At 34.3% G+C, this 24,485-nt stretch overlaps 3 protein-coding genes and 1 long non-coding RNA gene across 8 annotated transcripts in view; all 4 read right to left on the bottom strand.

The window, feature by feature from the left end:
- Positions 1-1,982: 1,982 nt before the first annotated feature.
- LOC149477169 (serine/threonine-protein phosphatase 2A regulatory subunit B'' subunit gamma-like) lies at positions 1,983-9,026 on the bottom strand. 5 transcript variants are annotated; one of them, XR_016317595.1, is made up of 8 exons: positions 8,262-9,026; positions 7,582-7,933; positions 7,146-7,317; positions 6,159-6,347; positions 5,835-5,971; positions 4,332-4,545; positions 2,364-2,774; positions 1,983-2,181 (listed from the first exon to the last, which is right to left on the bottom strand). XR_016317595.1 is itself a non-coding variant. In XM_089710512.1 (8 exons), the coding sequence occupies exons 1-7, from the start codon at positions 8,401-8,403 to the stop codon at positions 2,547-2,549; spliced, it is 1,434 nt and encodes a 477-aa protein (XP_089566638.1). In that variant the 5' UTR covers positions 8,404-9,026; the 3' UTR covers positions 2,161-2,514; positions 2,545-2,546. The 5 variants fall into 5 exon arrangements, 2 of the variants coding, with proteins under 2 accessions (XP_089566638.1, XP_089566637.1); XR_016317594.1 differs by having other exon boundaries at positions 2,161-2,201; positions 2,344-2,774; XR_016317596.1 differs by having other exon boundaries at positions 2,161-2,201.
- A 2,057-nt stretch (positions 9,027-11,083) lies between these two features.
- Positions 11,084-13,022, bottom strand: LOC149477168 (uncharacterized). The gene is made up of 4 exons (XM_089710532.1): positions 12,753-13,022; positions 12,516-12,593; positions 11,328-11,916; positions 11,084-11,254 (listed from the first exon to the last, which is right to left on the bottom strand). The coding sequence occupies exons 1-3, from the start codon at positions 12,860-12,862 to the stop codon at positions 11,367-11,369; spliced, it is 738 nt and encodes a 245-aa protein (XP_089566658.1). The 5' UTR covers positions 12,863-13,022; the 3' UTR covers positions 11,084-11,254; positions 11,328-11,366.
- A 202-nt stretch (positions 13,023-13,224) lies between these two features.
- Positions 13,225-24,485, bottom strand: part of LOC149477156 (uncharacterized) — a 145,457-nt gene continuing 134,196 nt past the window's right edge. Inside the window, exon 3 of the long non-coding RNA XR_016317612.1 lies at positions 13,225-13,641. This is a non-coding gene — a long non-coding RNA (uncharacterized LOC149477156). The remainder of the gene's footprint in view (positions 13,642-24,485) is intronic.
- Positions 16,699-23,265, bottom strand: LOC149477167 (facilitated trehalose transporter Tret1-like). Its single transcript, XM_089710616.1, has 8 exons — positions 23,038-23,265; positions 21,974-22,294; positions 21,657-21,762; positions 21,370-21,447; positions 20,837-21,054; positions 20,063-20,245; positions 17,260-17,353; positions 16,699-16,959 (listed from the first exon to the last, which is right to left on the bottom strand). The coding sequence occupies exons 1-8, from the start codon at positions 23,248-23,250 to the stop codon at positions 16,814-16,816; spliced, it is 1,359 nt and encodes a 452-aa protein (XP_089566742.1). The 5' UTR covers positions 23,251-23,265; the 3' UTR covers positions 16,699-16,813.

The following is a 24,485-nucleotide window of genomic DNA, read 5'->3' as shown; positions in this document are numbered from 1 at the left end:
GTAATTTTTTATTCTGTATAATTTTTAGATTATTATATTTTTTATATACTCTGTATCCAAAAATAACATTTAATTTTAATAATATCTGTGCATTTTTAGCTTTAAGTCAAGTGCAAAAAAATGGTGGCATTTTCAATTTAATGTAGAATTTTTTCATAAGAGTACAATAAAGAATTTAGTACAACTTAGATTTTATCTGAAGTTTTCAATATACAAATGTTATTTATATATTTTATAGTATATGTGTGTTTTTCTAGTTATAATATTATGTAGTTTGTTTGAAATAAATGATGTTGAGAAAATTGTATTTTATTTCTTAATCCTATTCATGAATAATTAGATAAAGAAAAACGACTTTCATAGTTACGGAAAACTAAGATTTTTTTTTAATATCATTAAACATTTTGTTAGTCTGTACTTGGTCTGTACTGATAAAACCTATTTTCTAAAAAACGTTTAGCGCGCGCTAAGCGCCAATGCAAACACAAATTATAGCTAAAAAGTGCCCATCCTACCCGTAAATATAATTATCAGATATAAAAGTGAAATTTATGATGCGATTCGTTTTTACATCGCATATACACATTTATATATTATGCTTCGTGATAGAGGATAAAAGGGCACGAATGGCGAACACGAACATACTGTACTACCTACGAATGAGCAAATTATTGCTAAGTTAATAAAAAAATGTAGTCCTCAAAACTTCAATTTATTCCCTCCCTCATCTCATGGACTAAACAGATTTTGAACCTAATCGGTAACTTTTAAGAGTTTCATGCTGGTTTTTCTCCGTAGAAATGCTTTCCGAAAGATGTTAAAAAAACTATGATAAGTCATAAGACAATGAATGAAAAATGAATTGAATCAATAAAGGCTGTATCAAACAGCAGAAATGCATGTCTGGATTCAAAATTTTAATTCAGACTCAGTAATTCACACTGTTCTTCACACACGTTCTTGTTTATTCTGTTACCTTTTCAAACGATCTGATAAAATTTGTGTTACTCATTCTGTTCTGATTTCTGAATAAATTACGGAGAGAAATATAAAGATTAGGTATTTATTTGGCCAGGCTCGCGCCCTGACAGCGCAAACATAGTGGGCTGATGATAATGATAATTTGGAACTTTCCATTTTATTTATTGATCTTTGGAAAACAAACAATTCTGTGTCAAATAATTAAATTGTATGTTTAAAAATTTATTAATATGTATATACATATGATTATGCGATCACAAGAGGCGTAGGGAGGATTATGACTATTACTGGACCTAATAAAAGTACTTACTAGATGGGTAAATTTCCACTTTTTTAGTTTTGTTCGTAGTAAAATCTGAGACGAATCCAAACATCATCAAAATCTGTTCATTCTAGTTAGTGTTATTGGAATATGTAAAGTGAATATAAATTTCAAATAGCTCGTGGCTTTGCTTTGATTTCATGAAATAAGATAGTACCTACCTGATATTATTTTGTTTTACAACATTTAAATGTTTTTCTAAGATACATTTAAAAATTAGAAAATATTCGATCACGAGGCGGGTTTCGAACCCGCTTCTTTCACTTTGTTTTAAAAATTATTTTCTATTGAAATTCTTATTCAAAATTATTATATGTAGTTAAACATAGTTGAGTCGGTAATTATATAAATTTCTTATTAATTTTAAATCAAATAACTCGTGGATTTGCTTGCTTTGCATGAAATATGGTAGTACTTGATAATTAAGATTTATAGCATTCAAATGCTTTTTAAATGATAAATTTTTAAAGAAAATACGATCTCTAGGCGGGCTTCGAACCCGCTTCTTTCGCCTACTTTTAAAAATTAAAGATTCTGAGCCAAAAGCGTCTATTTTCTATTGAAATTCGTAATCAAAATTTTCATATTTGATAGCTGATGGAAATGAAAAAGTACTTATTACTTAGAATTAAGATTATTCTTATATTTGCAGGAGATAAAATAAAACAAAATATTGGTTCAATTTTTTATTACACATGTAAAATACATAATAAAGTAATCTTAAAGGTGTGTAAACAATAATTTCACTTTTCTAAACTCATCTTCCTTTTTAACTACTAAATGCCAAACTTAACAATATAGTATCTTCTTCAAGAAGCATTAAAAAGAGACTGTTCTTGGATTACCACTTTCGACAGCAATCCTCATCATTCTAAAACCTCCCAGAACCTTCTAAAACCTTCCAGAACATTCAGGAATGGTCCCAAGCTGTAAGCCAGCGTTTATCTTTTCTTAAACGCCCAGAAACCATGTAATTCCAACAGTATAGACACAGCTGTAGAACCCTGCCCATTTTCTTTCACTCCAGATCATTTCCGAACCTTCCAGAACTTTTCAGAACCTTCCAGAACATTCACGAATGATCTCCAGCAGCAGCCAACGCCTCTCTATTCTCATACGCCCAGAAACCATGTAATTCCAACAATATAGACACAGCAGTATGACCCTGCCCACTTTTCCACATTCCAGAACACTTCCGAACCTTCCAGAACCTTCCAGAACTTTCGAGAACCTTCCAGAACCTTCAAGAATGGTCTCCAGCAGCAGCCAAAGCCTCTCTATTCTCATACGCCCAGAAACCATGTAATTCCAACAATATAGACACAGCAGTATGACCCTGCCCACTCCTAACTAAATCCTGTAAAGTGATTCTGGAAGGATGTTCGGGACGGATCATGTCGAATATTTCGTCTTTAACGTCGTCAAAGTTGACCGGTTCCGCCCCGTGGGCTATCATTTGTTCTTGTATTGCCTGAAAAAAAAAAGATTTTTTTTTTATTATTATCTTAATATGTATAAATTTCGTGTCACAATGTTTGTCCTCAATGGACTCCTAAACCACTTAACCGATTATAATAAAATTCGCACACCATGTGCAGTTCGATCCAACTTGAGAAATAGGATAGTTTAACATGTAGGTACCACGGGCGAAGCCGGGGCGGACCGCTAGTAATAGTATAGAGATCACTACATAGTATAAAACAAAGTCGCTTTCCCTGTCCCTATGTCCCTATGTCCCTTTGTTCGCTTAAATCTTTGAAACTACGCAACGGATTTTGATGCGGTTTTTTTTAATAGATAGAGTGTTTCAAGAGGAAGGTTTATATGTACAATAACATACATTAAATAGTGAAGAAGTACTGTTATTTATGAGGTTTCTAATGTGATGTCGTAAAAAATTACATTTTTTCCGCTTACATTGCAAACGCAGGCTGAACCCTACGAGTTTTATCAAAATAATGTACTAAGTATTATACACATTGAAAAGGTCTATAGAAAAGTGCGCGATGGTATATGTCTATCTCTTATGGATAACCCACAATAACTTTTTTTTGTCATTTACTTTTCACAACAAATAATGGCTAATTTTCGATGCGATTTTAACCAAAACAGCATTAATCCTTAACCAATTAAAGACCTTCAATACATTGTTCATTTAATATAGATCTATATGGGCCTTTACACCGTATGATTTAAGTGAATATTTTCGAAGATATTACAGATTTAAAAATTGCGGGACGTAGCATTTGCGGCGGTACCGGCCGCCCGGCTATATACCTATTTTATACCCGTGTGCGAAGACGGAGCGGGCCGCTATGTTTTTATATACAACGTTCACAGTTTTCCTGTAGTTTATTTAGTATCAGCATTGCACCCGTGCGAAGCCGGGGCGGGTCGCTAGTTTTAGATAAAACAGACTTTAGGACAGGAAATAAATATGTTTAATTGGCAACAAAATGATGAATTTCTTATAAAGTAAAAAATTAAATTTTATTTCAAACTCAAATAAATATAAGCATGTGAATGTTTTGGAAATTATGATAAAAATCACGGTAAGACGTTCCTGCTATGAAAAATTACGAAAAGTTTACTACTTGTATAAAAATAGTAACAACTATATTATATTTAAAGACTCGTTAAAATACATTAATTTTTGCAATACAAATAGTGTATTCTCCATTTCACCATCGTATGTTAGATAACTAAACGAGGCTATCCATTGGTGAAAACAGAATGAAAATCGGTGCAGCAGTTTTTGAGTTCATCGCAGACAGACAGAGGGGGTGAAGAATGTTGTTCTGTGATTATTACGCGAGGAAACTAAATAAGAACCGCGCTATGCAGTAATGAAAACACGATAAAAATCGGTGCAGCAGTTTTTGAATGTTTCGCGAACGAACAGACATACAGCGGAAGCTGATATTTTGATTATAAAACAGTGCAGTAGTTTTTGAGTCTTTCGCGAACGAACAGACACACAGCGGAAGACGTTGTTTTACGATCACAAATGAAATTTATATCTACCCACCTTAAAAAAATAATTCAGTGTGAACGCATCCAAGTACCCTTGCGAGTTAATATCTAATACTCTGAACAAATAGGCCAAAGCGGCTGGTTGTCGTCTATTCTCTAAAGCTAGAACAAGATCCAGATATGTCTTGTAGTCCATTTCACCATCGTAGGTAAGACACTGTTGGAATACTCGCTGTAGGAACGCGCGGGTTAGTGTGCCTGAACCGTATCTGTGAAACATATTAAATCATTTATTTATCTATAATCTATTGTTAGACGTAACTTTGGATTTAATATTTTTGTGGATGAGTAGTTGTCAATATTGTCGTCACTGTTGCGATTTGTAGTCGCATTTATGTACATGACGTAGTCGTTGACTTGCTGCGATTTGTTATCAACTACCTACATCAATTAGCTATCTGTGTAGAATCGCAGTACATTCTTATTACATTCAAACTAATACTTAACCCGGCCTCTCTCTCGTATTTTTATTTCTTATACTATAATAATATTATAAAGCTGAAAATTTTGTTTGTTTGAACGCGCTAATCTAAGGAACTACTGGTCCGATTTGAAAAATTCTTCGGTGTTCTTCGGTTCACGCATAGACCAACAAGAGTAAGGCCGGTTGCAGAGCTTCACCGACGTACGTCAGTCGCGCTTGTCATATTATGTACATATGGAAATACGCGTGCGTATTATAATAGTTATATTATAGGTCGGTATAGCTATGAACGGTTTTATGAATTTCCATACATAAGACAAGCGCGACTGACGTACGCACTGATGGTCGGTGAAGTTCTGCAACCGGCCTAACGCGGGTGAAACCGCGGAGCGCAGCTAGTGTAAAAATAATAAGAGAATTGTACTTCATTGGGCTTATGATTGTCCAAATATTATGCATATTTGGACAATTTTTTAGCGAAAAAGGCAGAGTTTTTTTTTATGTTTGTTTGTAATTGTATACGTATCAGAAAATAACATGTAGGTGTGTGTAACTCAATCTATGTGCAGAATATTATACCAATAGTATGTAATATTATTTTTATTATCTTACTAGCTGTGTTCCGCGGTTTTATCCGCATTGCTGCGCTCCAGTTGGTCTTGGCGTGATGATATATAGCCTGTAACCTTCCTCGACAAGTGGGCTATCTAACAAGAGAATTTTTCAAATCGGACCAGTAGATCCTGAGATTAGCGCGTCCAATCAAACAAACTCTTCAGCTTTATAATATTAAGTATAGATAATTTACATTTTATCCATACTATAATATTATAAATGCGAAAGTAACTCTGTCTGTCTGTCTGTTACTCAATCACGCCTAAACTACTGAACCAATTTGTATGAAATTTGGTATGGATATACAATTTTGATACCCGAGAAAGGACATAGGCTACCTTTTATTGCGAAATATGTACCACGGGCGAAGCCGGGGCGGACCTCTAGTAATCTTATAATTTACTTAAAAACTACCCTACAATTTTATCTGTTTTTCATCTGTATGTCTGTCACACTCACCCAGCCAACTCATTAATGCTCAGCATCCCGTTATGATCTCTATCCAGATTGAGGTACTGCCCGTAGACCCTCAGAGCTGATGCTGCACTGAACCAGTTCTGCTCTTGCAGTTCCATTGGAAGGTCTTCTTCGCGAAGCTGTTGTTAAAAAAATGATATTTTCAATTTAATCAGTTATACATAAGCATTGGTTTCAAGTAGAGCGGTACTATGACATCTTAACGCATCGTATTAAGTTCAGTGCATACTGGACTTAGTACTGCTTTAAGTGATGGCTCCAGGCGAACGCCGCTAAAGAAGTTTTCACTTCAAAAACAAATATTACCTCGAGCAAATCATCCAAAAACGAGCACGACAGTACATCCCGGATCCTAACCCTTCCCACCCTTAGCGGATCTAAAAAGAACAGGAACTTCCGTGCCGCTGTGCACACGTAGAACGATGTGAAGGAAGAATCTAGACCATCCAGGGCAGCTAGGGATGGCACTAGTTCTGCTATGTAGCTTTCTAGGTCCTGGAAATTGATATTATAATATATTAATTAAAATATGTAAATACAATAAATGATTTGATGAAATTTAAAAACATGACAATGATTATTTACATATTAATTATAAATGATTGTATTAATAAATGATTGTATAATTAGGTTTAAGATTTATTTAAATTATCTTAATAAGTATCTATGTATGTTACCAATTTATTTACATTGTGTTTGAGTCACCTCTGCTCTATTTTGGCGACGCGGTTGGCGCAGTGGTAAAGTAACTGCCTACTGAGCCGACGGTCCCGGGTTCGATCCCCGGTCAGGGCAAATATTTGTGTGATGAACTCAATTATTTGTTCTTGGGTCTGGGTGTTAATATCTATATATGTATTTATTAAATATTATATTTATCGTCGCCTAGTACCCACAACACAAGCCTTAATTGAGCTTACTGTGGAACTAGGTCGATTTATGTAATGATGTCCTATAATATTTATTTATTTATTTTATTTATTTATTTATTTACTTTAATTTGAACATATACTTTCAAATGAAACTGGCATATCTTAAAAAATATGTATGAAAACAGTCATACTTATTATAACAATATTGTTGCTTTTGCCCGCTTGTAGAAAACTTAATAAATTATATAACCTTGTTCAAGAACCACTCTATCTATTAAAAAAAATCTTCATCAAATTCCGTTGCGTAGATATAAAGATCTAAGCATATTTACATACTGACAGACTTGCTTCATACTGATGATATTTAAAGCTTTGAAAACAAAAAAATAATGAAAAATTTAATAATCACTATCATACATACATGCTCCGTCAAGTACCCTTGTCCAGTCACATCATACAAGGAAAGTCCGATTCTCGTCTGTTGCAACCAGACCCTCCTCATTACATAGTTGAAAAGAGACACTCCTCGAACTCGACCGACACCACCCTCTGCGGCTTGGAGCCTTCCGAATACCTCTGCTGTGAAGTAGGGTCTGAAACAATATTATTCTAATTGATATTTTTTAGTTTTATAGCATTCAAATACTTTAGTATTAATTTTGAGTAGAAAAATATTATAGGTTCAAAAAAATTCAAAATTTTGGAAATATTGTTGAAACTATAGCTAAAGTCTCAATGATAAACTAACAAATTCAAACAACACACACCATTTTTAGAAATTGGTTAACTTTATCTATGGTTCTTTCTTAAAATTATTTGAGATAACATCATAACAGCAATTATGTCTCATCACTTACCGATACTTAGGCCCAGCCTCATCCCGAACCTTCCTGAACTGCAAATAATCAATCGTCAGCTCATCACTGTTCGCCATACTGTAGCACCCATTGGATTTCTCAAGCAAACTCCATAGATGCTTCAATTCACTATTATCAAGCAATTCCTTGCTTTTCTTCTGTAAGAACTGAGCTCTTGTTTCCTCTCTAAGCTTTTGTGATAGAACATCGTCAGATCTCGGTAATTTGAAGTAGAATTTTGGTATTTTCTTGTAGGAGGATTCATTGCCGTCTATTTTCGGTTTGTAAACTTGTTTGAATGTGTCTAATTCTATATTTTCGCTTTCTTCTTTTGTAGTACTGGTGCCAGTTTCTGGAGAATTTAGTTAATTGATTTAAATAGTCAAGAGTTCTACTTATTTTATAAGTTAGGAAAAAAGATTTTCAGTATTATATTTTAAATGTCTTACACTTTCTAGTTATAAGTATAAATATCACAAAGATATAAAATTATTGAATATTTTTTAATACAGTATTAAAAAGGGACTTTTAAAAACATGACAATGATTATTTAATATAGGTATTCTATATGAATAGTTTTATTGGACGTATACAGTATTCAAAAGTTAAGGTTTATTTACTTCTGCAATTTTAAATAATTAAAGCAAGATGTAACTTGATAATTAAAATAGAAAACTTACCATCAAGCTTTTTTATATACTTTCTCAGCCGTTCTTTCAATTTGTTATTGATTTTTATTTGTTCTTCGTCCAACTTCACTGTTTCTGTCGATACATTGTTTTGAGTTTCAACACTTTTACTCTCCTTCTTTATTTCTGACATTTTTTGATGAATAATTAAAATCTTTATGGAGATCTAAACCTTTTAGTGAAACTTCAGTTTGAGATTTTAGATTATTTATTCAATTATAATCATCTTTAACACAAAATTAATACCTCATTACTTTACGTTTACAGACTTATTTGAATTTTGAAAATCGAGTTCGAGAACACGTTTTGAGAAAAATTTGAATTTTATTTTTGTCTTGCCTATTTCGAAATTTTTAGGAGTTTGTGTTGTATTTAGATACACTTGGTTTCTCTGTCTACGCCTCAGATACACACTTGCTCTGTGATAAATACTTACCACAGACCCACACACAGAAGGCTCACAACTAACCACAGATAAAAATAGAATTGATGACACATGACATATTATTATTTCATTTTTAACCGACTTAAAAAGGAGGAGGAGGAGGATCAATTCGGCTGGTATATTTTTTATTGAAGTGAAACTTCTTTATCGGGGTTGGAAAAAAATTTAGTGTAACATTTTTTCGTTATGCGTGACATTTTTCCGTTACGCGCCATCTTTTTCTTATCCCTACCACCATAGAGTAACTTATACAATATATGTACATACCCGAAACCTACCACCGTACCACGCGTGATTCGACGTATTTCTGTTAAGTTTTTTACTGCCACAGCTTTTTTAAGCTTTTATAGGTGCCATCGTTCATAAAGTTTTTTGTATCTGTGTTTTTATTGTTCCAAATAAAGAATTTTGAATTTGAATCTGAATGTAAATTATTTTTTGAAAAATAAGGTCATAAATAAGTTTCACTTCTTACGTGTGTACACTAGTACACGCACATATTTTTTTTTTATATATGTATTATACACCGATCACGACGATGAACGATTGTTATAAAAATAAAAGTTATATTCGTTGGCGTAAACTTTTTTAATCTATACATATAAATATAATAAATCTGTAGAAGGTTCAATTCTGTACATTGAAAATATTATTGAAAAAATAAATAGTAGGGGGTGTTACTGGATCGATACCAAACCCAAATAGTTATGTGATAAAAAAAAATTTTGTCTGTCTGTCTGTCTGTATGTGAAGGCATCATGTGAAATCTAACGGTTCGATTTCGATGAAACTTGGTAAATTATACCTTATTATCCTGGGCATAAAATAGGATACTTTTTATCCCGGAAAAATACGTAGAAAAAAAAAATCTTAATTTTTCCGCGCGGACGGAGTCGCGGGCGGAAGCTAGTGATCAATAATTTTGTGAAATAAACAATGTCAAAATTGTTGATTACAATAAATCGCAGTTTTATTTTATTAGATCACGCCATCATCACGCTATTGTTTTTTTACCAAAACATATATGTATTTCAAGTAGCATATAATATAGTATATACCTACTGATCCACACAATATACTGATTTGTAACAGAAAATTATTTCAATATTAAAACATTTCTTAACCAACACTCATAAATAGGGATGTAACGATACATGATTTTGCCGATACGATACCGATACCGATATTTGTAGTAATGTATCGGCGATACCGATACCGATACCGATATCGATGGCTTGGTAGAAAAATAAATAGTGAATTATGCATAAAAAGTTACCAACATTTAACAGAGACAACTGTTAATCGTATTCTTTAAAATAAAAATGCCAAATCAAAAAACAACAAAACCATTTATTTTAGTATTATTATTTTACGAAGTCAGTTAAACCTTAAGTAATACACATACAATCAGTACCTAATAAAAGTTTACTATTGGTAGAGTTTTTTCAGAAAACAAAGTGCGCACGCGCGGGCGGCCTCCCGCATCGTTCATTGGGCGCGGGTTTTTGAATAATTTGATATCAAAAAAATTGGTTGTTTGTAAAGTAGGTTTACGATCGAGATGTTTACGTTATAACATAATGCAGTGGCAGCGCTCGAGATGAAACGGGAGATCGGTCCGTCTCTCTCTCGTTATACCTGCGATCGCGCTCGTGAGGTTTTGGTGTGACACAAGTTTATGAACATGTCACCCGACTAAAACGACTTTAAAAACGTTATCACGTTAAAAATTAAAAAAATTCAAAATTATTTCTTTCTTTCCTTTACATAAACAAATTTGTGATTGGAACACTCCTAGTAAGCAAATAAAATGCTTGTGTCAGGAGGTTCCGCTCTTCCTTAACACTATTACAGAAACAGAAATAAAACAATATGAATGAATACAATGCAAAAACATAAAAGAAAAGAAAGAATTTAATAAAAAAATATCGGTATCGGTATCGGTATCGTTACATCCCTACTCATAAACAAGATGCAACAACAAATCTAAAACAAATCTAAAACACTATTTAATTTGTGATAATAACCAGAAAGGTGAAAAACATATTTCCGATTTCGACGCACTCAAACGCTTTTAGTAAAACATTGTAAACATATTATGGTTTTGATTTTAGCTAGAATGAATGCCTATATGAAGTGTTATTTCACCTTCTGATTTTACAGTAAATCTTCTTCTTCTTCTTCTTATATATAAAAATGAATCGCAAAATGTGTTGGTAAGCGCATAACTCGACAACGGCTGAACCGATTTCGATAATTCTTTTTTTATTATATTCCTTGAAGTACGAGGATGGTTTTTATGTAGAGAAAACGTAAATATGTACCACGGGCGAAGCCGGGGCGGACCGCTAGTTTAAAACAAAACTCATTTGACTTGTGGATTTCACCCTCTCAAAGTCAAACATTTATTTATTCAATTAGACTTCTTCTAGAAGCACTTTTGAAACGTCATTACATATTTTTAACATTTACCACCGATTCGGAAAGCAGTATCTCTGCTTTTGAATATTCCTGTCTTGAAACCACTGCTACACTGGTGCTGCAAAGAAAACATACTAAATATATTTGTTACTTTTTGACAAATACTGTTTGCCATTCACTTCAAAACGTACCATCAATCTCCAAAGTAGCTCTAAAATAAAAATCGACTTCTATTCTTTTTTAATTTCCTCTGTCAAAGGATCAAACCCCACACTGCATAATTTTTTTGCAACACAACAAAATTTGTTAGCCGACATTGTCGGAATATCCATAAGCCTTGTTATTTGAGCTGCTTGAGTGTAGCAGCTACCAGAAGTGACAGTTGCCCGCACAAATTCACTATTTATTTTGTCACTGCTCTCCGTACAATGCGTCCACGTTTTATCACACATACTGCACTTGAAAATTAATTCACTTCGAAGTCCATCAAGTTTTTCACTAATAAATTCAATTTGTGACGATTCACACATATTTCTATGTCTTTCCATAAGAAATGCCCACTCTATTACATGTTTCAAGTCCACAATGCGATACCCAGATATTGCAGATAAACATTTATTTGGACCAGGTTCCACATTCAATTGTAATGAATCAATTTCCGGCGTTGGGCTGGCCAAAGGTTGCGGCGAATTAATCTCTAAAGGATCGACAGGTTCAGCTTTCACTATGCTAGTACTGGGTTTTACACGAGAATATGTTCTTAGTTGTTTATTCTGGGTACTGAAAGAAAAAAAAAACAAATGGTTATCACCATAATCACTATCACTACATAGTATAAGTATAAGTTGTGTGGTTTTATGAAAGCACGGTAAAAGTGAAACTGTTCTAACGGTTCCGAACACTGCTTTGTGTAGCGCATGTCGCGTGACGGTCGGCTGCCGAGTAGGTATACCTACTCAGCAGCCGCGATACACGCGACATGCGCTACACAGACCAAAAAGTTTGAGACAATGTAATAAAAGTTTCACTTTAAAAACAAAGTCACTTTCTCTGTCCCTATATCCCTTTGTATGCTTAAATCTTTAAAACTACGCAACGGATTTGGATGCGTTTTTTTTTAATAGATAGAGTGATTCAAGAGGAAAGTTTTTGTATATAATTTATTGAGTTTTAGACAAAGCGGGCGAAGCCGCGGGCGGTAAGCTAGTAAAAGTATATACCTAAATCCTAGATCTATTTTCTCCTTTGTCAATATTTCGTGGGTTTTGTTTTACGTCATCTCATGGTTTTAGACTAAAGCACATGACGACCTACTGACCCTACATACACGTAGTGTTCCATTTACGAGCAACAATAAACCATGCATAATTGATACATACATTATAGAGTCATCTATGGCGATTTCTTCATTCACTGGCTGCTTCTTCGTTTCTTCAGAACGCCAAACTTTCACACGGCTGTAAAACAATACGTGAATGAATCTTTTGCATACAGAAAATGTTGTAAGTAGAAACATCGTGTCATCGTGAAATAGCGCGAAATCCCTACATCCAAGCTTGGTCGTGTTTACGAAGAAGCCTGAAACAGAATTAGTTGTATTATGCAGGTTCACTTACCTCTCTTCACCATAATATCTCTTCATTGAACTTCGAACTCGTTTCAAAGATTTGCGCGGCCCCGAATATCCGTGTTGCCTGTACGACGCCTTGCTTGTTCGAAGAGACATTTTAATTTTTATACGTAATTTAAATCTGAAATATAGAAAAACAAATGAAAAATGAAAGAATACTTGACACTCAGTATTTGAATAAAATATACAGTTGAGTCTTGGTTGAGTCAAACATGCAACATTTTGACGTAATGACGTCCAACGTTCACAAATCACACTTCACAGTTCACGTAGTAATTGGTGTTGTATACTCTTTGTCACACTTCACAGGACACAGATGACAGAAGCCAGAGCAAGACCGAAGACGTAATGTTTGACGCACCTATGACGCACAGAACACTAGGTAGTACTTAGACATGCGCAAAACAGTACGTCAAATAGTAATGCAACATCACGCATCTCTTCGGTCTTCCACGGAAGTGATATTACTCCGTAACATCACACATTACCCGATCGATTTTTAATGAAATGATGACATTAATAATATTATAATGTTTATATTATATTAATGGTGATATGTGAAGTATTACAGATCATATTGAAAAATAGCAATAATAACTGCAATACTTATTAGTTATTACATATCGTAAAATTACAATTTAAGTAAATATTTAAAAAATGTAGTTGATTTTCCTTCATACTTGGCCACGTACTTTATGTTGTTTGTTAATAATTATAATTTATAATGAACGCAAGCAAATGTAAAACAAAATAAAAAAAAGTGAGTGATGCGAGTGATGTTTGTAACTGATGCGTAATGCGTGATGTTGCATTACGTGTCAAAGTGATATTACTTTTGTACTATTACACGCATTACCTACCCATGTCTAGTAGTACTCCTAGCGGAGGTTTGACGTCTATCAATTTTATCTTTGGAGATAACCTGCATATAAACATTAATTAAATCGATATCGATACGGACTTGAAACATAAATAATTTCAATCAGACTTGAAACAAATGGCAATTTTAAAATTCATCAGGCAAATCCCTGTCCAAGTGTCCAAGTAATATATTTTCTCAAGGAGCAAAATAAAACAAGTACGTATCTACATAATTAAAAAAAATGCGTTTTCGCGGAAGAATTCTAACAAATACCCGCGGCCCCATCATTAAAGCGGCTCGACGGAACACAGTGGGGTTTTAGTCGGTAAGAATCCGACATAACCCACGGCTCCTTCCCCGGGGGCCGTGGGTATCTTTGGAAGATTTCCCCACTATAAAAAAAAAAAGTGTACTATACATTGAGATAATATTACTACGTATGGAGGAGACACCACGAACAAAATCTGTTCGCCATTTTTTTGCTCTAACTAAGTTTTAGAAATTATTATTTAGTTAGGTACTTAACGATGAAAGTTATTCCTTTGCACTTTTCCGTATTATTTGTATTATTTGTGCAATATCGTAACACACACGAAGGCATGTTTGATGCGTTTCACTTTAAAACCATTAAAAAATACCGCTCAACATACGTCACATGACGTATGTTGAGTGGAACATAAGTGATGTAGGCGGTGTCGTCTCCTATTAATATTATCTCAATGGTACTATATAGTTAACTTTGTAGATAATAAGAATAGGTAATTTATTAATTTATGGTGATATTTATTAACAAGTAATCATTACATTCGATTCTAAATATCAGATTATTAAAATTACTCGTATCGGTCATTATTATTATAAATATGTAATTGAAAAAAGTTAAGCAAATTTGCAGTTGTAACATTACGAACTATCTTATTAGAGATTGTCTAATCTAAAAATGAACGCCCCTCCACTGTGTTTACGCTCACATTCAAAGTACGTGTATAGACGCAATACACACAAATTGGTCTGCCTCATTGGTCGTTCAGTCCTCCAGTCCCGTCCATGCCCGAACGACAGCACCAGTTGGCCAACTAGTGCATAAATGACGCGATGCACGACAGAACGGACGTGTCATTCCGTACATAGCGCGCTCTCCCCGCCATACAATGCTAGGCACCTGAACTGATCGCCCGATTAGTTGACAAATCAGTGCGCGAGTGTCAAAGTTTGCAGTAGAATCGACGCGCGCACACATATAAAGTGGTTCAATAATTATTTGTCCTCACACATTGAAACAATTAAGTTTAGTGGAGGGGCGTTCATTTTTAGATTAGACAATCTCTACATATATTATGGCATCGTTACTAGGTTACGTCACAGAATAGGTAAGTACATAATATTATGTAAGTAGTAGCTAAATGTTAATTACCTGTTGAATTTCATTGAACTGTCAAATGTTGCCTTTTAAATGGCTCTAATAAAATAATAACGTGTCACAACCGTGGTCACAACCATGTACCTATTGCAAGATCGCAAGTGGTGCAGATTCTGAATCCTACAATCTTTTAGGATTGAGTTGCGTTCTGAAATAAGATCTATAAAAATAAGATAATTTGGAAAATCCAAAAGTGCACGCCTCATAATTTTTTTTTAATAAATATTTATTAATTATTATTTTTGTTTATTTAATAACAATTAAACCACATCGAATCAGACCCTGAAAAATGAAAGGGTTCTATTCCTGAGCATACTCAAGCGTAAGAGAAAAAAAAAGACTCGATTAGTAAAGTATTTCGGTCGCTATCGTGTTAACAAGAAAAAGGATCCGCACATACAGACACACGGACGTCCAAGACAGAACTTTTTTAAACTGTTTTTTAACTAGTTTAAATAACAAAAATGACATCAAAAATATCATGAACGTTAAAAATAGTGTTTTTTCTTAATATGTGTGTGTATAGTATTATCTTACAAGTGCAATGTATGATACATAAAGACATTTTAAGTTTGAAAAATCAGATGTTTTGCGCGAAGTGACAGTAGTACCCACCTCAACGCTTCGCTTATGAGGCGTGCAATATGACGAAAGAAGGGCCCAAAGGCTATTTTTAAAAAGAGTGACGTCAGCAATTCTGACGTCACCATCATCAGAGCAGACGCTCATACTCGAAGTAGAACGCCCGTAGGTATTTTACTGCCTTTTTAATCTACGTGGAAATTATAGAGAGAGCTCCGAACGCTCCGACGGCCGGCGAGTGAATGTGTTCTGTGCCTTTTTTTTTGTGTTTGTGTCTCTCAAATAATGTTAGCCAGAAGGGCTTCTACATTTTAACGCGGACGCGGGGGTGAACTGAAGGTTCACCCTGGTAGCGACATGCACAAGGGCGTCCCCCCTTGACGGGGACCACGAACCTCGGCTTGGGCTGTCGCTTGAGTGGAGGAGGCCAGAAGGGCCCTAATCGGACGGGGTGTTCTGTGCCGTCCGCGTCGGGGCGCTCGTATTTGTAGCAAACCATGACTCACAAGAATTAGTTTGAGAGTGTTGCCACTCTAATTTTTACAATGAATTTTTATCATTTTTAACAAACATTAATTATTTCGATAATTTAATTATTTCATTACGTTAATCAACCACTTATTTATAGAGATCAAAGTAAACTTTAGCTAGTTATAATCACAAAGGTTATAATTATTTAGTAGTTTGACGGTAGTCGTTATATAACGTCGTTGCGCCGACAGATATTACAGTAAAATTTACTTATCTTTATAATTCAATGTTAATTTTATATACCTGGTAGAAATGGCCGACGATTAAAAAAAATTGTATTAGATTAAGCGATTTACTTTTAAATAATAAATTACGGAACAAAAAAAGGGATTGTAAGTAACTGAATAATTTGTTTCTGAACGCACCAAAACGGCATTTTGAATGTACCTCAGAGGAATAATAGGTTTATTCCTCTGAGGAATGTACAGTGTCGGTAGGTATAACTCACAGCACGTAAGTTTAGCGCTGACCTTAAAGTGGAGGGAATCTATTTGAACGAAATAAAGGCGAACTTGCCGTAAAACATTGAAGGTCACCGCTAGATTTACGTGCCGCGACATCTACATTGTACATGATTACGTGCGGAAAATTAATTTAAATACACATTACCTAGCTAAAATTCTTAGTTAATTAATAAAACACAAACTGAGGTTCAAGCTTTATTTTGAGATCGTGGTTTAGCAAATTGTAGCTGTATAACATCAACAGTCAGTCCTTTCGTCTCCGGCATGAAGAAGGCACAGAATATCGCAGTCAGCAGACACACAGCTGCAAAGATGTAGAACACACCGCCTAGGCCTGGAAATTATTGCCAAATACATCTATAGTCTATACTAATATTATAAAGCTGAAGAGTTTGTTTGTTTGTTTGAACACGCTAATCTCAGGAACTACTGCTTCGATTTGAAAAATTATTTCAGTGTTAGATAGCCCATTTATCGATGAAGGCTATAGGCTATATTATATCATCACGCGAAGACCAACAGGAGTAGAGCAATGCGAGTGAAACCGCGGGGCACAGCTAGTTTTATGATATTCTTTAATAATTAGTAGGATAGGATACTTAAAATGATTATATTGTTCAGTGTTCATGCTCACCTATATAATTTACAAGGGGGTTGAAAATAAAAAGTACAATGAAGAATCCAATGAAAGCCCATTCCATCGCGAATAGCGATGCGAAGCTTTTTATCTGAAACAATCGGAACATAATAATTATTGTTGTCGTTATCGTCTAGGAATAATAATTATTGCTCATAGGTTAGATAATTTTGTCTTGTTATCGCTAAAAAAAATATTTTGAATATGGAAATGTTGACTTCCATTTAAGTAGTTAATTTCATGAAAACTTATTTAATAAAATTTTTGAATCTTTTATTTATTACAGTGTTAACAACTTTAGATAAAAAAATATGATAAATAAATAAATAAATATTATAGGACATTATTACACAAATCGACCTAGTCCCACAGTAAGCTCAATTAAGGCTTGTGTTGTGGGTACTAGGCGACGATAAATATAATATTTAATAAATACATATATAGATAATAACACCCAGACCCAAGAACAAATAATTGAGTTCATCACACAAATATTTGCCCTGACCGGGGATCGAACCCGGGACCGTCGGCTCAGTAGGCAGTTACTTTACCACTGCGCCAACCGCGTCGTCTATTAAATGAAACAACTCGAGAATTAATAATAGTTCCTTATTTTCAGTTGGATATGACCTTACCTACCTTACGTATGACGTAGGTACATTTTTAATAGAAATTATTCTCATTTAACTAAAAAATCGCTGGTCGTGTGGCATGAGTTTAAAAAAAATAAGGCACAAACAGCCAAGATTCAATAAATAATTAAAAGAAAAAAGACAGTACACACAATGCAATGCAGGCTGCAGCACTACAAAAAAGGCGGCAATTAAAAAAAAAATTGATAGTTCGATGAAAAATTTAAATTTGAAACGCGTTACATACGCAACTTAGTGAAATGTGAATACACAATGTAAATATTTGGTGGCTTGTTGTACTGGCAAACAGTAGTATCTATAATATTATGGGTATGTACTTACTGGTGAAAAGGTTACATGAAAAGTCGCAATGATAAAATATCTAGAGATCATACCATATCCAAAATTTTGATGGAAAAATTGTCGTTATCTGTGTTTGATAAGGCTTGGGAAAAACGTAAGTAATTGTTTGTTTATTAACTTTATTACGTATCAAATCTCTATGAAATAACAGACGAAAAAGGTCCTCTACATCGTAAAGATTAACTTTATCTAGATAATTTTATTGACAGAAGTTCATTAAAATATATTTAGAACAATAATTATAGAACAAGATAAAACGTCTTAAAACGTAGTTTCTAATTAGTTAGTATAATCTGTGATAAAACTTCAGAAACTTTGAACTCAAATAATTTTGTCACAATGTACAGGCTACCTTCATGTTTCGCAAGTTGGCTCTATTAGGTATATTTTTTTCGACTTTCGCAACGTTTGTATTCAAAGTAATTAGTAAGTAAAGTTAATAATATAATACTACTAGTGGTCCGCCCCGGCTTCGCCCGTGGTACCTACATGTTTTAAACTATCCTATCTCTCAAGTTGGATCGAACTGCACATGGTGTGCGAATTTTATTATAATCGGTTAAGTGGTTTAGGAGTCCATTGAGGACAAACATTGTGACACGAGATTTATATATATTAAGATGAATGATGTACCTAGTAGGTTTGGAGGTTATGAAAGATTATGAAGTAATTTATTCACATTAAGTTCTAGTACATAGTAGCTCAATGTTTATTCATCACTTATTTGAGTTTTCAAATCTTTATTGCATAGTTAAGTATAATTAATGTTTTATAATACTAATTACTAACGCTGAATACGTACCTTAATAATATTTATTCGTACTATGCCTCAAATAAGTAATAACAAATAGCAATGGACCGCTGAAATTAATAGCTATTTTAATGAGTAACTTAATAAGTATTACTAGCTTTCCGCCCGCGGCTTCGCCCGCATTTTCAAAGATAAACCCGCATAGTTCCCGTTCCCGTGGGATTTCCGGGATAAAACCTATCCTATGTGTTAATCCAAGTTACCCTCTATATGTGTGCTAAATTTCATTGTAATCGGTTCAGTAGTTTTTGCGTGAAAGAGTAACAAACATCCATACAAACTTTCACATTTATAATACTAGATTTCCGCCCGCGGCTTCGCCCGCGTTTACCGGGATGAAACCTATCCTATGTGTTATTCTGATGTATAAGCTATATTGTGGTAAAGTTTCATTCAAATACATTCAGTAGTTTTTACGTGAAAGAGTAACAAACATCCATACAAACTTTCGCCTTTATAATATTAGTAGGATTAATAGGATTTCGCCGTTTATGAACGCTCGGCATTTTGTAATATGTCGAGAATTCGTAATCAGAATTTTCTCGCTCGCTCCCATCTTTTTGTGAATGTTTGGAAAAAGTAAATCCTCAGCATATTATTACAATTTAACGGCGTCCGCTACTTTACAAACGCTCGGCATCGTTTTTAAAGTAGGTACCTAACGGACGCCGTTTGTAAATGGAGGAAATTATACAATTTGCCTCCAAAATATACACTACTAGCTTTCCGCCCGCGGCTTCGCCCGCTTTGTCTAAACTCTAAAACCTAATAAATTATATACTAAAACCTTCCTCATGAATCACTCTATCTATTAAAATAAACCACATCAAGATCCGTTGCGTAGTTTTAAAGATTTAAGCATAGGTATTATATAGGGACATAGGGACAGGGAAAGCGACTTTGTTTTATACTATGTTGTAGTGATGTATCAGGCGAGATCGTGGTCATGCGGATGTAACCTATCGAGAATAATAAAAAAAAAATAGGTACTTACCTCAGGTAAAAATACTTCTGCACAATAGATATACGGTATAGTACCAGCACCTATTGTATAAAAAATGCAGAACAGATAAATGAAGACCGCAGTAATCCAGTTGGGTCCCCATTCGAACTGGATTTGGGTTGCCAGAAGGATGCAGCAAACAGCCGCAGCTATAGATGAATGTACCATAAGTGGCTGGAAGAAGTGAATGAAATATTAGACGGGCTTTTACAGAGTGAACAGTCTATTACAGAGTTACTAGTAAGTATTAGCCCATTGAGCCCCGAACAGCCCGATCGGGCCACGACACAATAGATTTTCTATTGTGTCTGTGATTCCGGGGCCTGACTCAATAATACAGTTAAGCCTGTGGCAGCTCGGTCAGTGTGGACGTGGCACGGCTGAGGAAAATGACGTGCGCTGTCATTTTCTTTGGCCGAACCACGTGCAGCAGCTTTGCGCAGCGATTGCCTTGAAATCCTTTTTTGCATTACAATAACTGTTTGTTTTATTTTGCCTGACTCTTGCAGCTTATAAAGAAAATCGTTATTGCTTTAATTTACCATATCCGTTTGAATTGAAGTCTATAACGTTACACTGTAAATGGCACTGAATCGATCCTATTCTTAGTTGGATCACATCGCTACACATAAGTAATAATAATTCTAACATTTGAAACAAATATTTTATTTACCACTGATCTTTTCAAGTGCATTAATACAGCTTCTTAATCCATATTAATGAGAATCATTTTCCATATAACTTTTACGTTCTGTCAAAACTTACCTTTCTCCCCAAAACCTCAACAAGATACGCAGCAATCATGCCAGCCACTATAGTAACAATCGCGAATACAACACTAGATACAGTAGCAGACATGCTCGGTACGGCCTTGCTAAACAGCGGTGCTGCGTACACCTGCACCACTACCAGACCTTGGAAGACGGTAGCGGTGTAGAGCACCAGACAGACGAGGAGGGCGCGACGGGATGATCGGGATTTTTCTAGAAAAATTGTGTTTACAGGGCATTAGTTAGAATTATCACAGATGATACCTATTATGCTAGTAATATGATGTAGTTTTAAATTAAGTGTGAGAAAATGTCAAAATCTCGTGTGTTCTTTTTGGTTTAGACTAAAATAAAATTTATTTGAGTAGGTATACAAAGTAACTAAATAGGAATTTTGATACGTCTGTCTTGGGCCGTTAAATAAAAAAACGTTTTCTATTACGTTAGTGTGCGCTAAAAGAATAGATGGAAAATATAATCTGGTAAAAAACATTATCATGATGATATTATTATGATAATAAGACTTACTTAGAAATCTCCAAATAGACAGTTTTTCTTTGCGTTTGAATTCCGGTTTTAACGTTTCTTCCTCTGGCGTAATTGCATCTGCAAAATAATAACAAACAATTCGTTAAACTATAGGAATAAAAAAAACTACCCTCATTCATATTTTCTCAATATAAAAAGGTGAACACAACATATTATCTTTTAACTTTATTGTTACACCGACAATACTTAATTTACGATGAATATCAGTCTACAATATGGATGTAGGTATAACCTGAAGCAAATATAATAAATAAATAAACAATTACCATCAAACTCTGTATTCAGAAGTTTCCTTATGTGTTCTATTTCATTTTCAACTTCCTTCGAATTAACATTTAAACTTTTGTAATGTGCAACAGACAGCGCGGCTTCCTGTAGATTTTAAATTATTAAAGTTAATGATTATATGGCTTCCCATTTTTCTAGATATTTTATTTATTCTGCCATTTAGACATCACCTTCGTTTTGAACTAAAGTAAGTTTACTCTCTCGGTCCTATATAATATGTAGTGGGCGTAATAAATCTTTAAAATAACGTATGAAACACGTTCACGTATAGACCGTTAAAAAAGTAGGTACTCACTCGTTCCCGTCCTTGAGTCATGAGATACAGTGCCGAATCTTTAACCAGAAAGATCAGCAGACTGCCCGCAACAGCCAGACCCAATGATATATAGTTCATGACATTATACGCTAACAGACCACCCATGAGGTAGGATGTGAGCATTCCAAAACCAAAGAACATAAGCACACTGGATGCCATAGAACCTCTTATGGATTCCTGGCAGAATTCGCTCACGTAAAGAGGTATGAAGAGCAGGGTGCAACTGGTTATGCCTGATATGAAAATAGACAGCAAAATAGCCTCCACGTAATTGATGGATATGATGATTGTCCAGGAGATCTGTGAAATAATCGATTATGAAGGCGATATACCTTATTAGTCACTCCTCTCTTTACTTAATATGGTTCTGAAAGAATAACAGCGTTATAGCCTCAGCTGTAACATTTATGCTGAGTCAGTAATCCCTTTCCCTGAGGTGATACAGATATAATACCTATAATATTGCTTAGAGCCATAAGGCCGCCATTTGTACATTTTGAATGGTTTTGTTATACTTTTATTTTATAAGACTGTTGTACAATAAAGAGTAAATAAATAAATATTATTATATACCATATTATTACGTCTTCACATATTGTTATACCTTATTTTTTAAGTTATAAGTATTGTCTGTAATTTAATGTACTGTATCATTTTTTGGGAATAAATGTGTTTCTATTAATAGAATAGCTATTCTATTTTTAGTTGAAAAGTGATTAGAAATTGATGTGGACTAGACAGTAGTACAAAGAAAAATGTAAAGTAACAATTTTTATTTTTTTCTTATCGCTCCTATGCTAAAGAAAGACAGGCATTATAATATGTATGGCTTTTAATAATTAATATTTGTTGTCGAGTTTGTTATTATAAGGGAATAAATACACCATCACAGATCAGCACCATCATATAAGTTTGTGCTTATAAAAATTATCCCCTCTCCTCATTGCATTACCATTGCTTTCTTTATTTTTAAGGTTGCTTGATTCTTATTTCTTACTCAAATAAATCTTCTCAAAAACTGTGGTATAACTAAAGACTCTTACCATTTGCATCGCATATAGAACAAAACACGTATATTTTCTGCCAAACTTTTCCACCAGGATTCCCGTAAAGGGCAGAGTTACAACTGCACTAATAGACGACAAGCTACCAAGCAGGGACACTTCAAATTCCGTCATCATTCTATTTAGGGGTGTGTTTGGGGATATGAAGAGACCCATGGTCGAAGATGGCCAGGTGAAGGAGACGCCTAGCATGAAGCAGAGGCCGCTCACTGGAAAAATTGTATGTAATCACTTCTTTTAAAAGATCATGTTACGTAATATTATTGTTATATTTATAATCTACCTGTTCACGCAGTAAGTTTCTTTATTTATTTTGAAGTGAAACTTTTTTATGGCAATACCGTCACGTCATGGAGTAATGCGACGATTTTGGTATCTTTGAATCTTGCCAAAGGAGTTTAAAAAACCTCGGCATAGTGCTAATGTACGTAAATTGACGTAAGCACTATCATTTAGGACAAATATAACTATGATAATAATCAGACAAAAAAAATTATGCGTATGTGCAATCACAGATAATACTATACTAGTGCAATAGCCAATATACTACTCTCGTTCACTACAAGACGCAATATAGTTAAACCCATTTTCAGTGCAGTACCTAAGCAGTTAGTTACAAACCCTATAAAAATCGATTCACTCTTACAGTCTCTAACTAGCCTAATCAAATTATGGGGTTCAATAGGTCATTAGCTGTTTGCTTTGTGAAAATAATTCTATTATTCAAATTAAAAAAAAAGTCATATTTTGGAATAAACGTTGTTCTATAAGGGATAATAACACAATTGAGTTTTCAGTTCACCTAAGAATGTAGGTAATACATCTTTCTGACGGGGTCACGGAAGAATTCTACCATACCCGTGGCCCCGTCGTTGATGCGGCTTGACGGAACACAGTGAGGTTTTGGTCGGTAGGAATCGGACATAACCCACGGCCCCTTCCCCGGAGGCCGTGGGTATCTATGCAAGATTTCCCCACTTAAAAAAAAAAAAGGTAATACATCTTTGTAAATAAATTTCTGGATTGTCTACAGAACTTGGTACACATTTAGATCTCAATTCTTTTTTCGGCAATTAAGTCAACGATTGAACTTGGCTCCCAATTTTACATTTATGTTTTTGGCGGGATATCTTTTTACTTTCTGCTAAGTACTTTTTCAATTTCAAAATATTGTTATAACAGAAAAAAATCCTTTACAAATTTGGGTTATTTCTATAATCCTTGTCACGTAAATATTTAAATGTGAATTTTTGAATGTTCTTAAAAAAATTAATATTTACCTATTGCAGTTGCAATCACTTGATTTATAATAGCCATTTTTATTCCAAAGAGGACACACAAAATCACAATTTTTTTGATAAACTAGAGTTTGACCGGAGTTTTTTGGAGATATACATAAAAGCCGAGTCGTTGACTCTTAAAATACT

Source organism: Colias philodice, chromosome 25 (assembly GCF_061535455.1).
Source record: "Colias philodice isolate Cphi_HAF_F1 chromosome 25, ilColPhil1 Martin Lab GWU primary, whole genome shotgun sequence".
NCBI lineage: Eukaryota > Metazoa > Arthropoda > Insecta > Lepidoptera > Pieridae > Colias > Colias philodice.
Note: the sequence above shows the minus strand (reverse complement) of the source record. Positions and strands in the feature narration are given on the sequence as shown.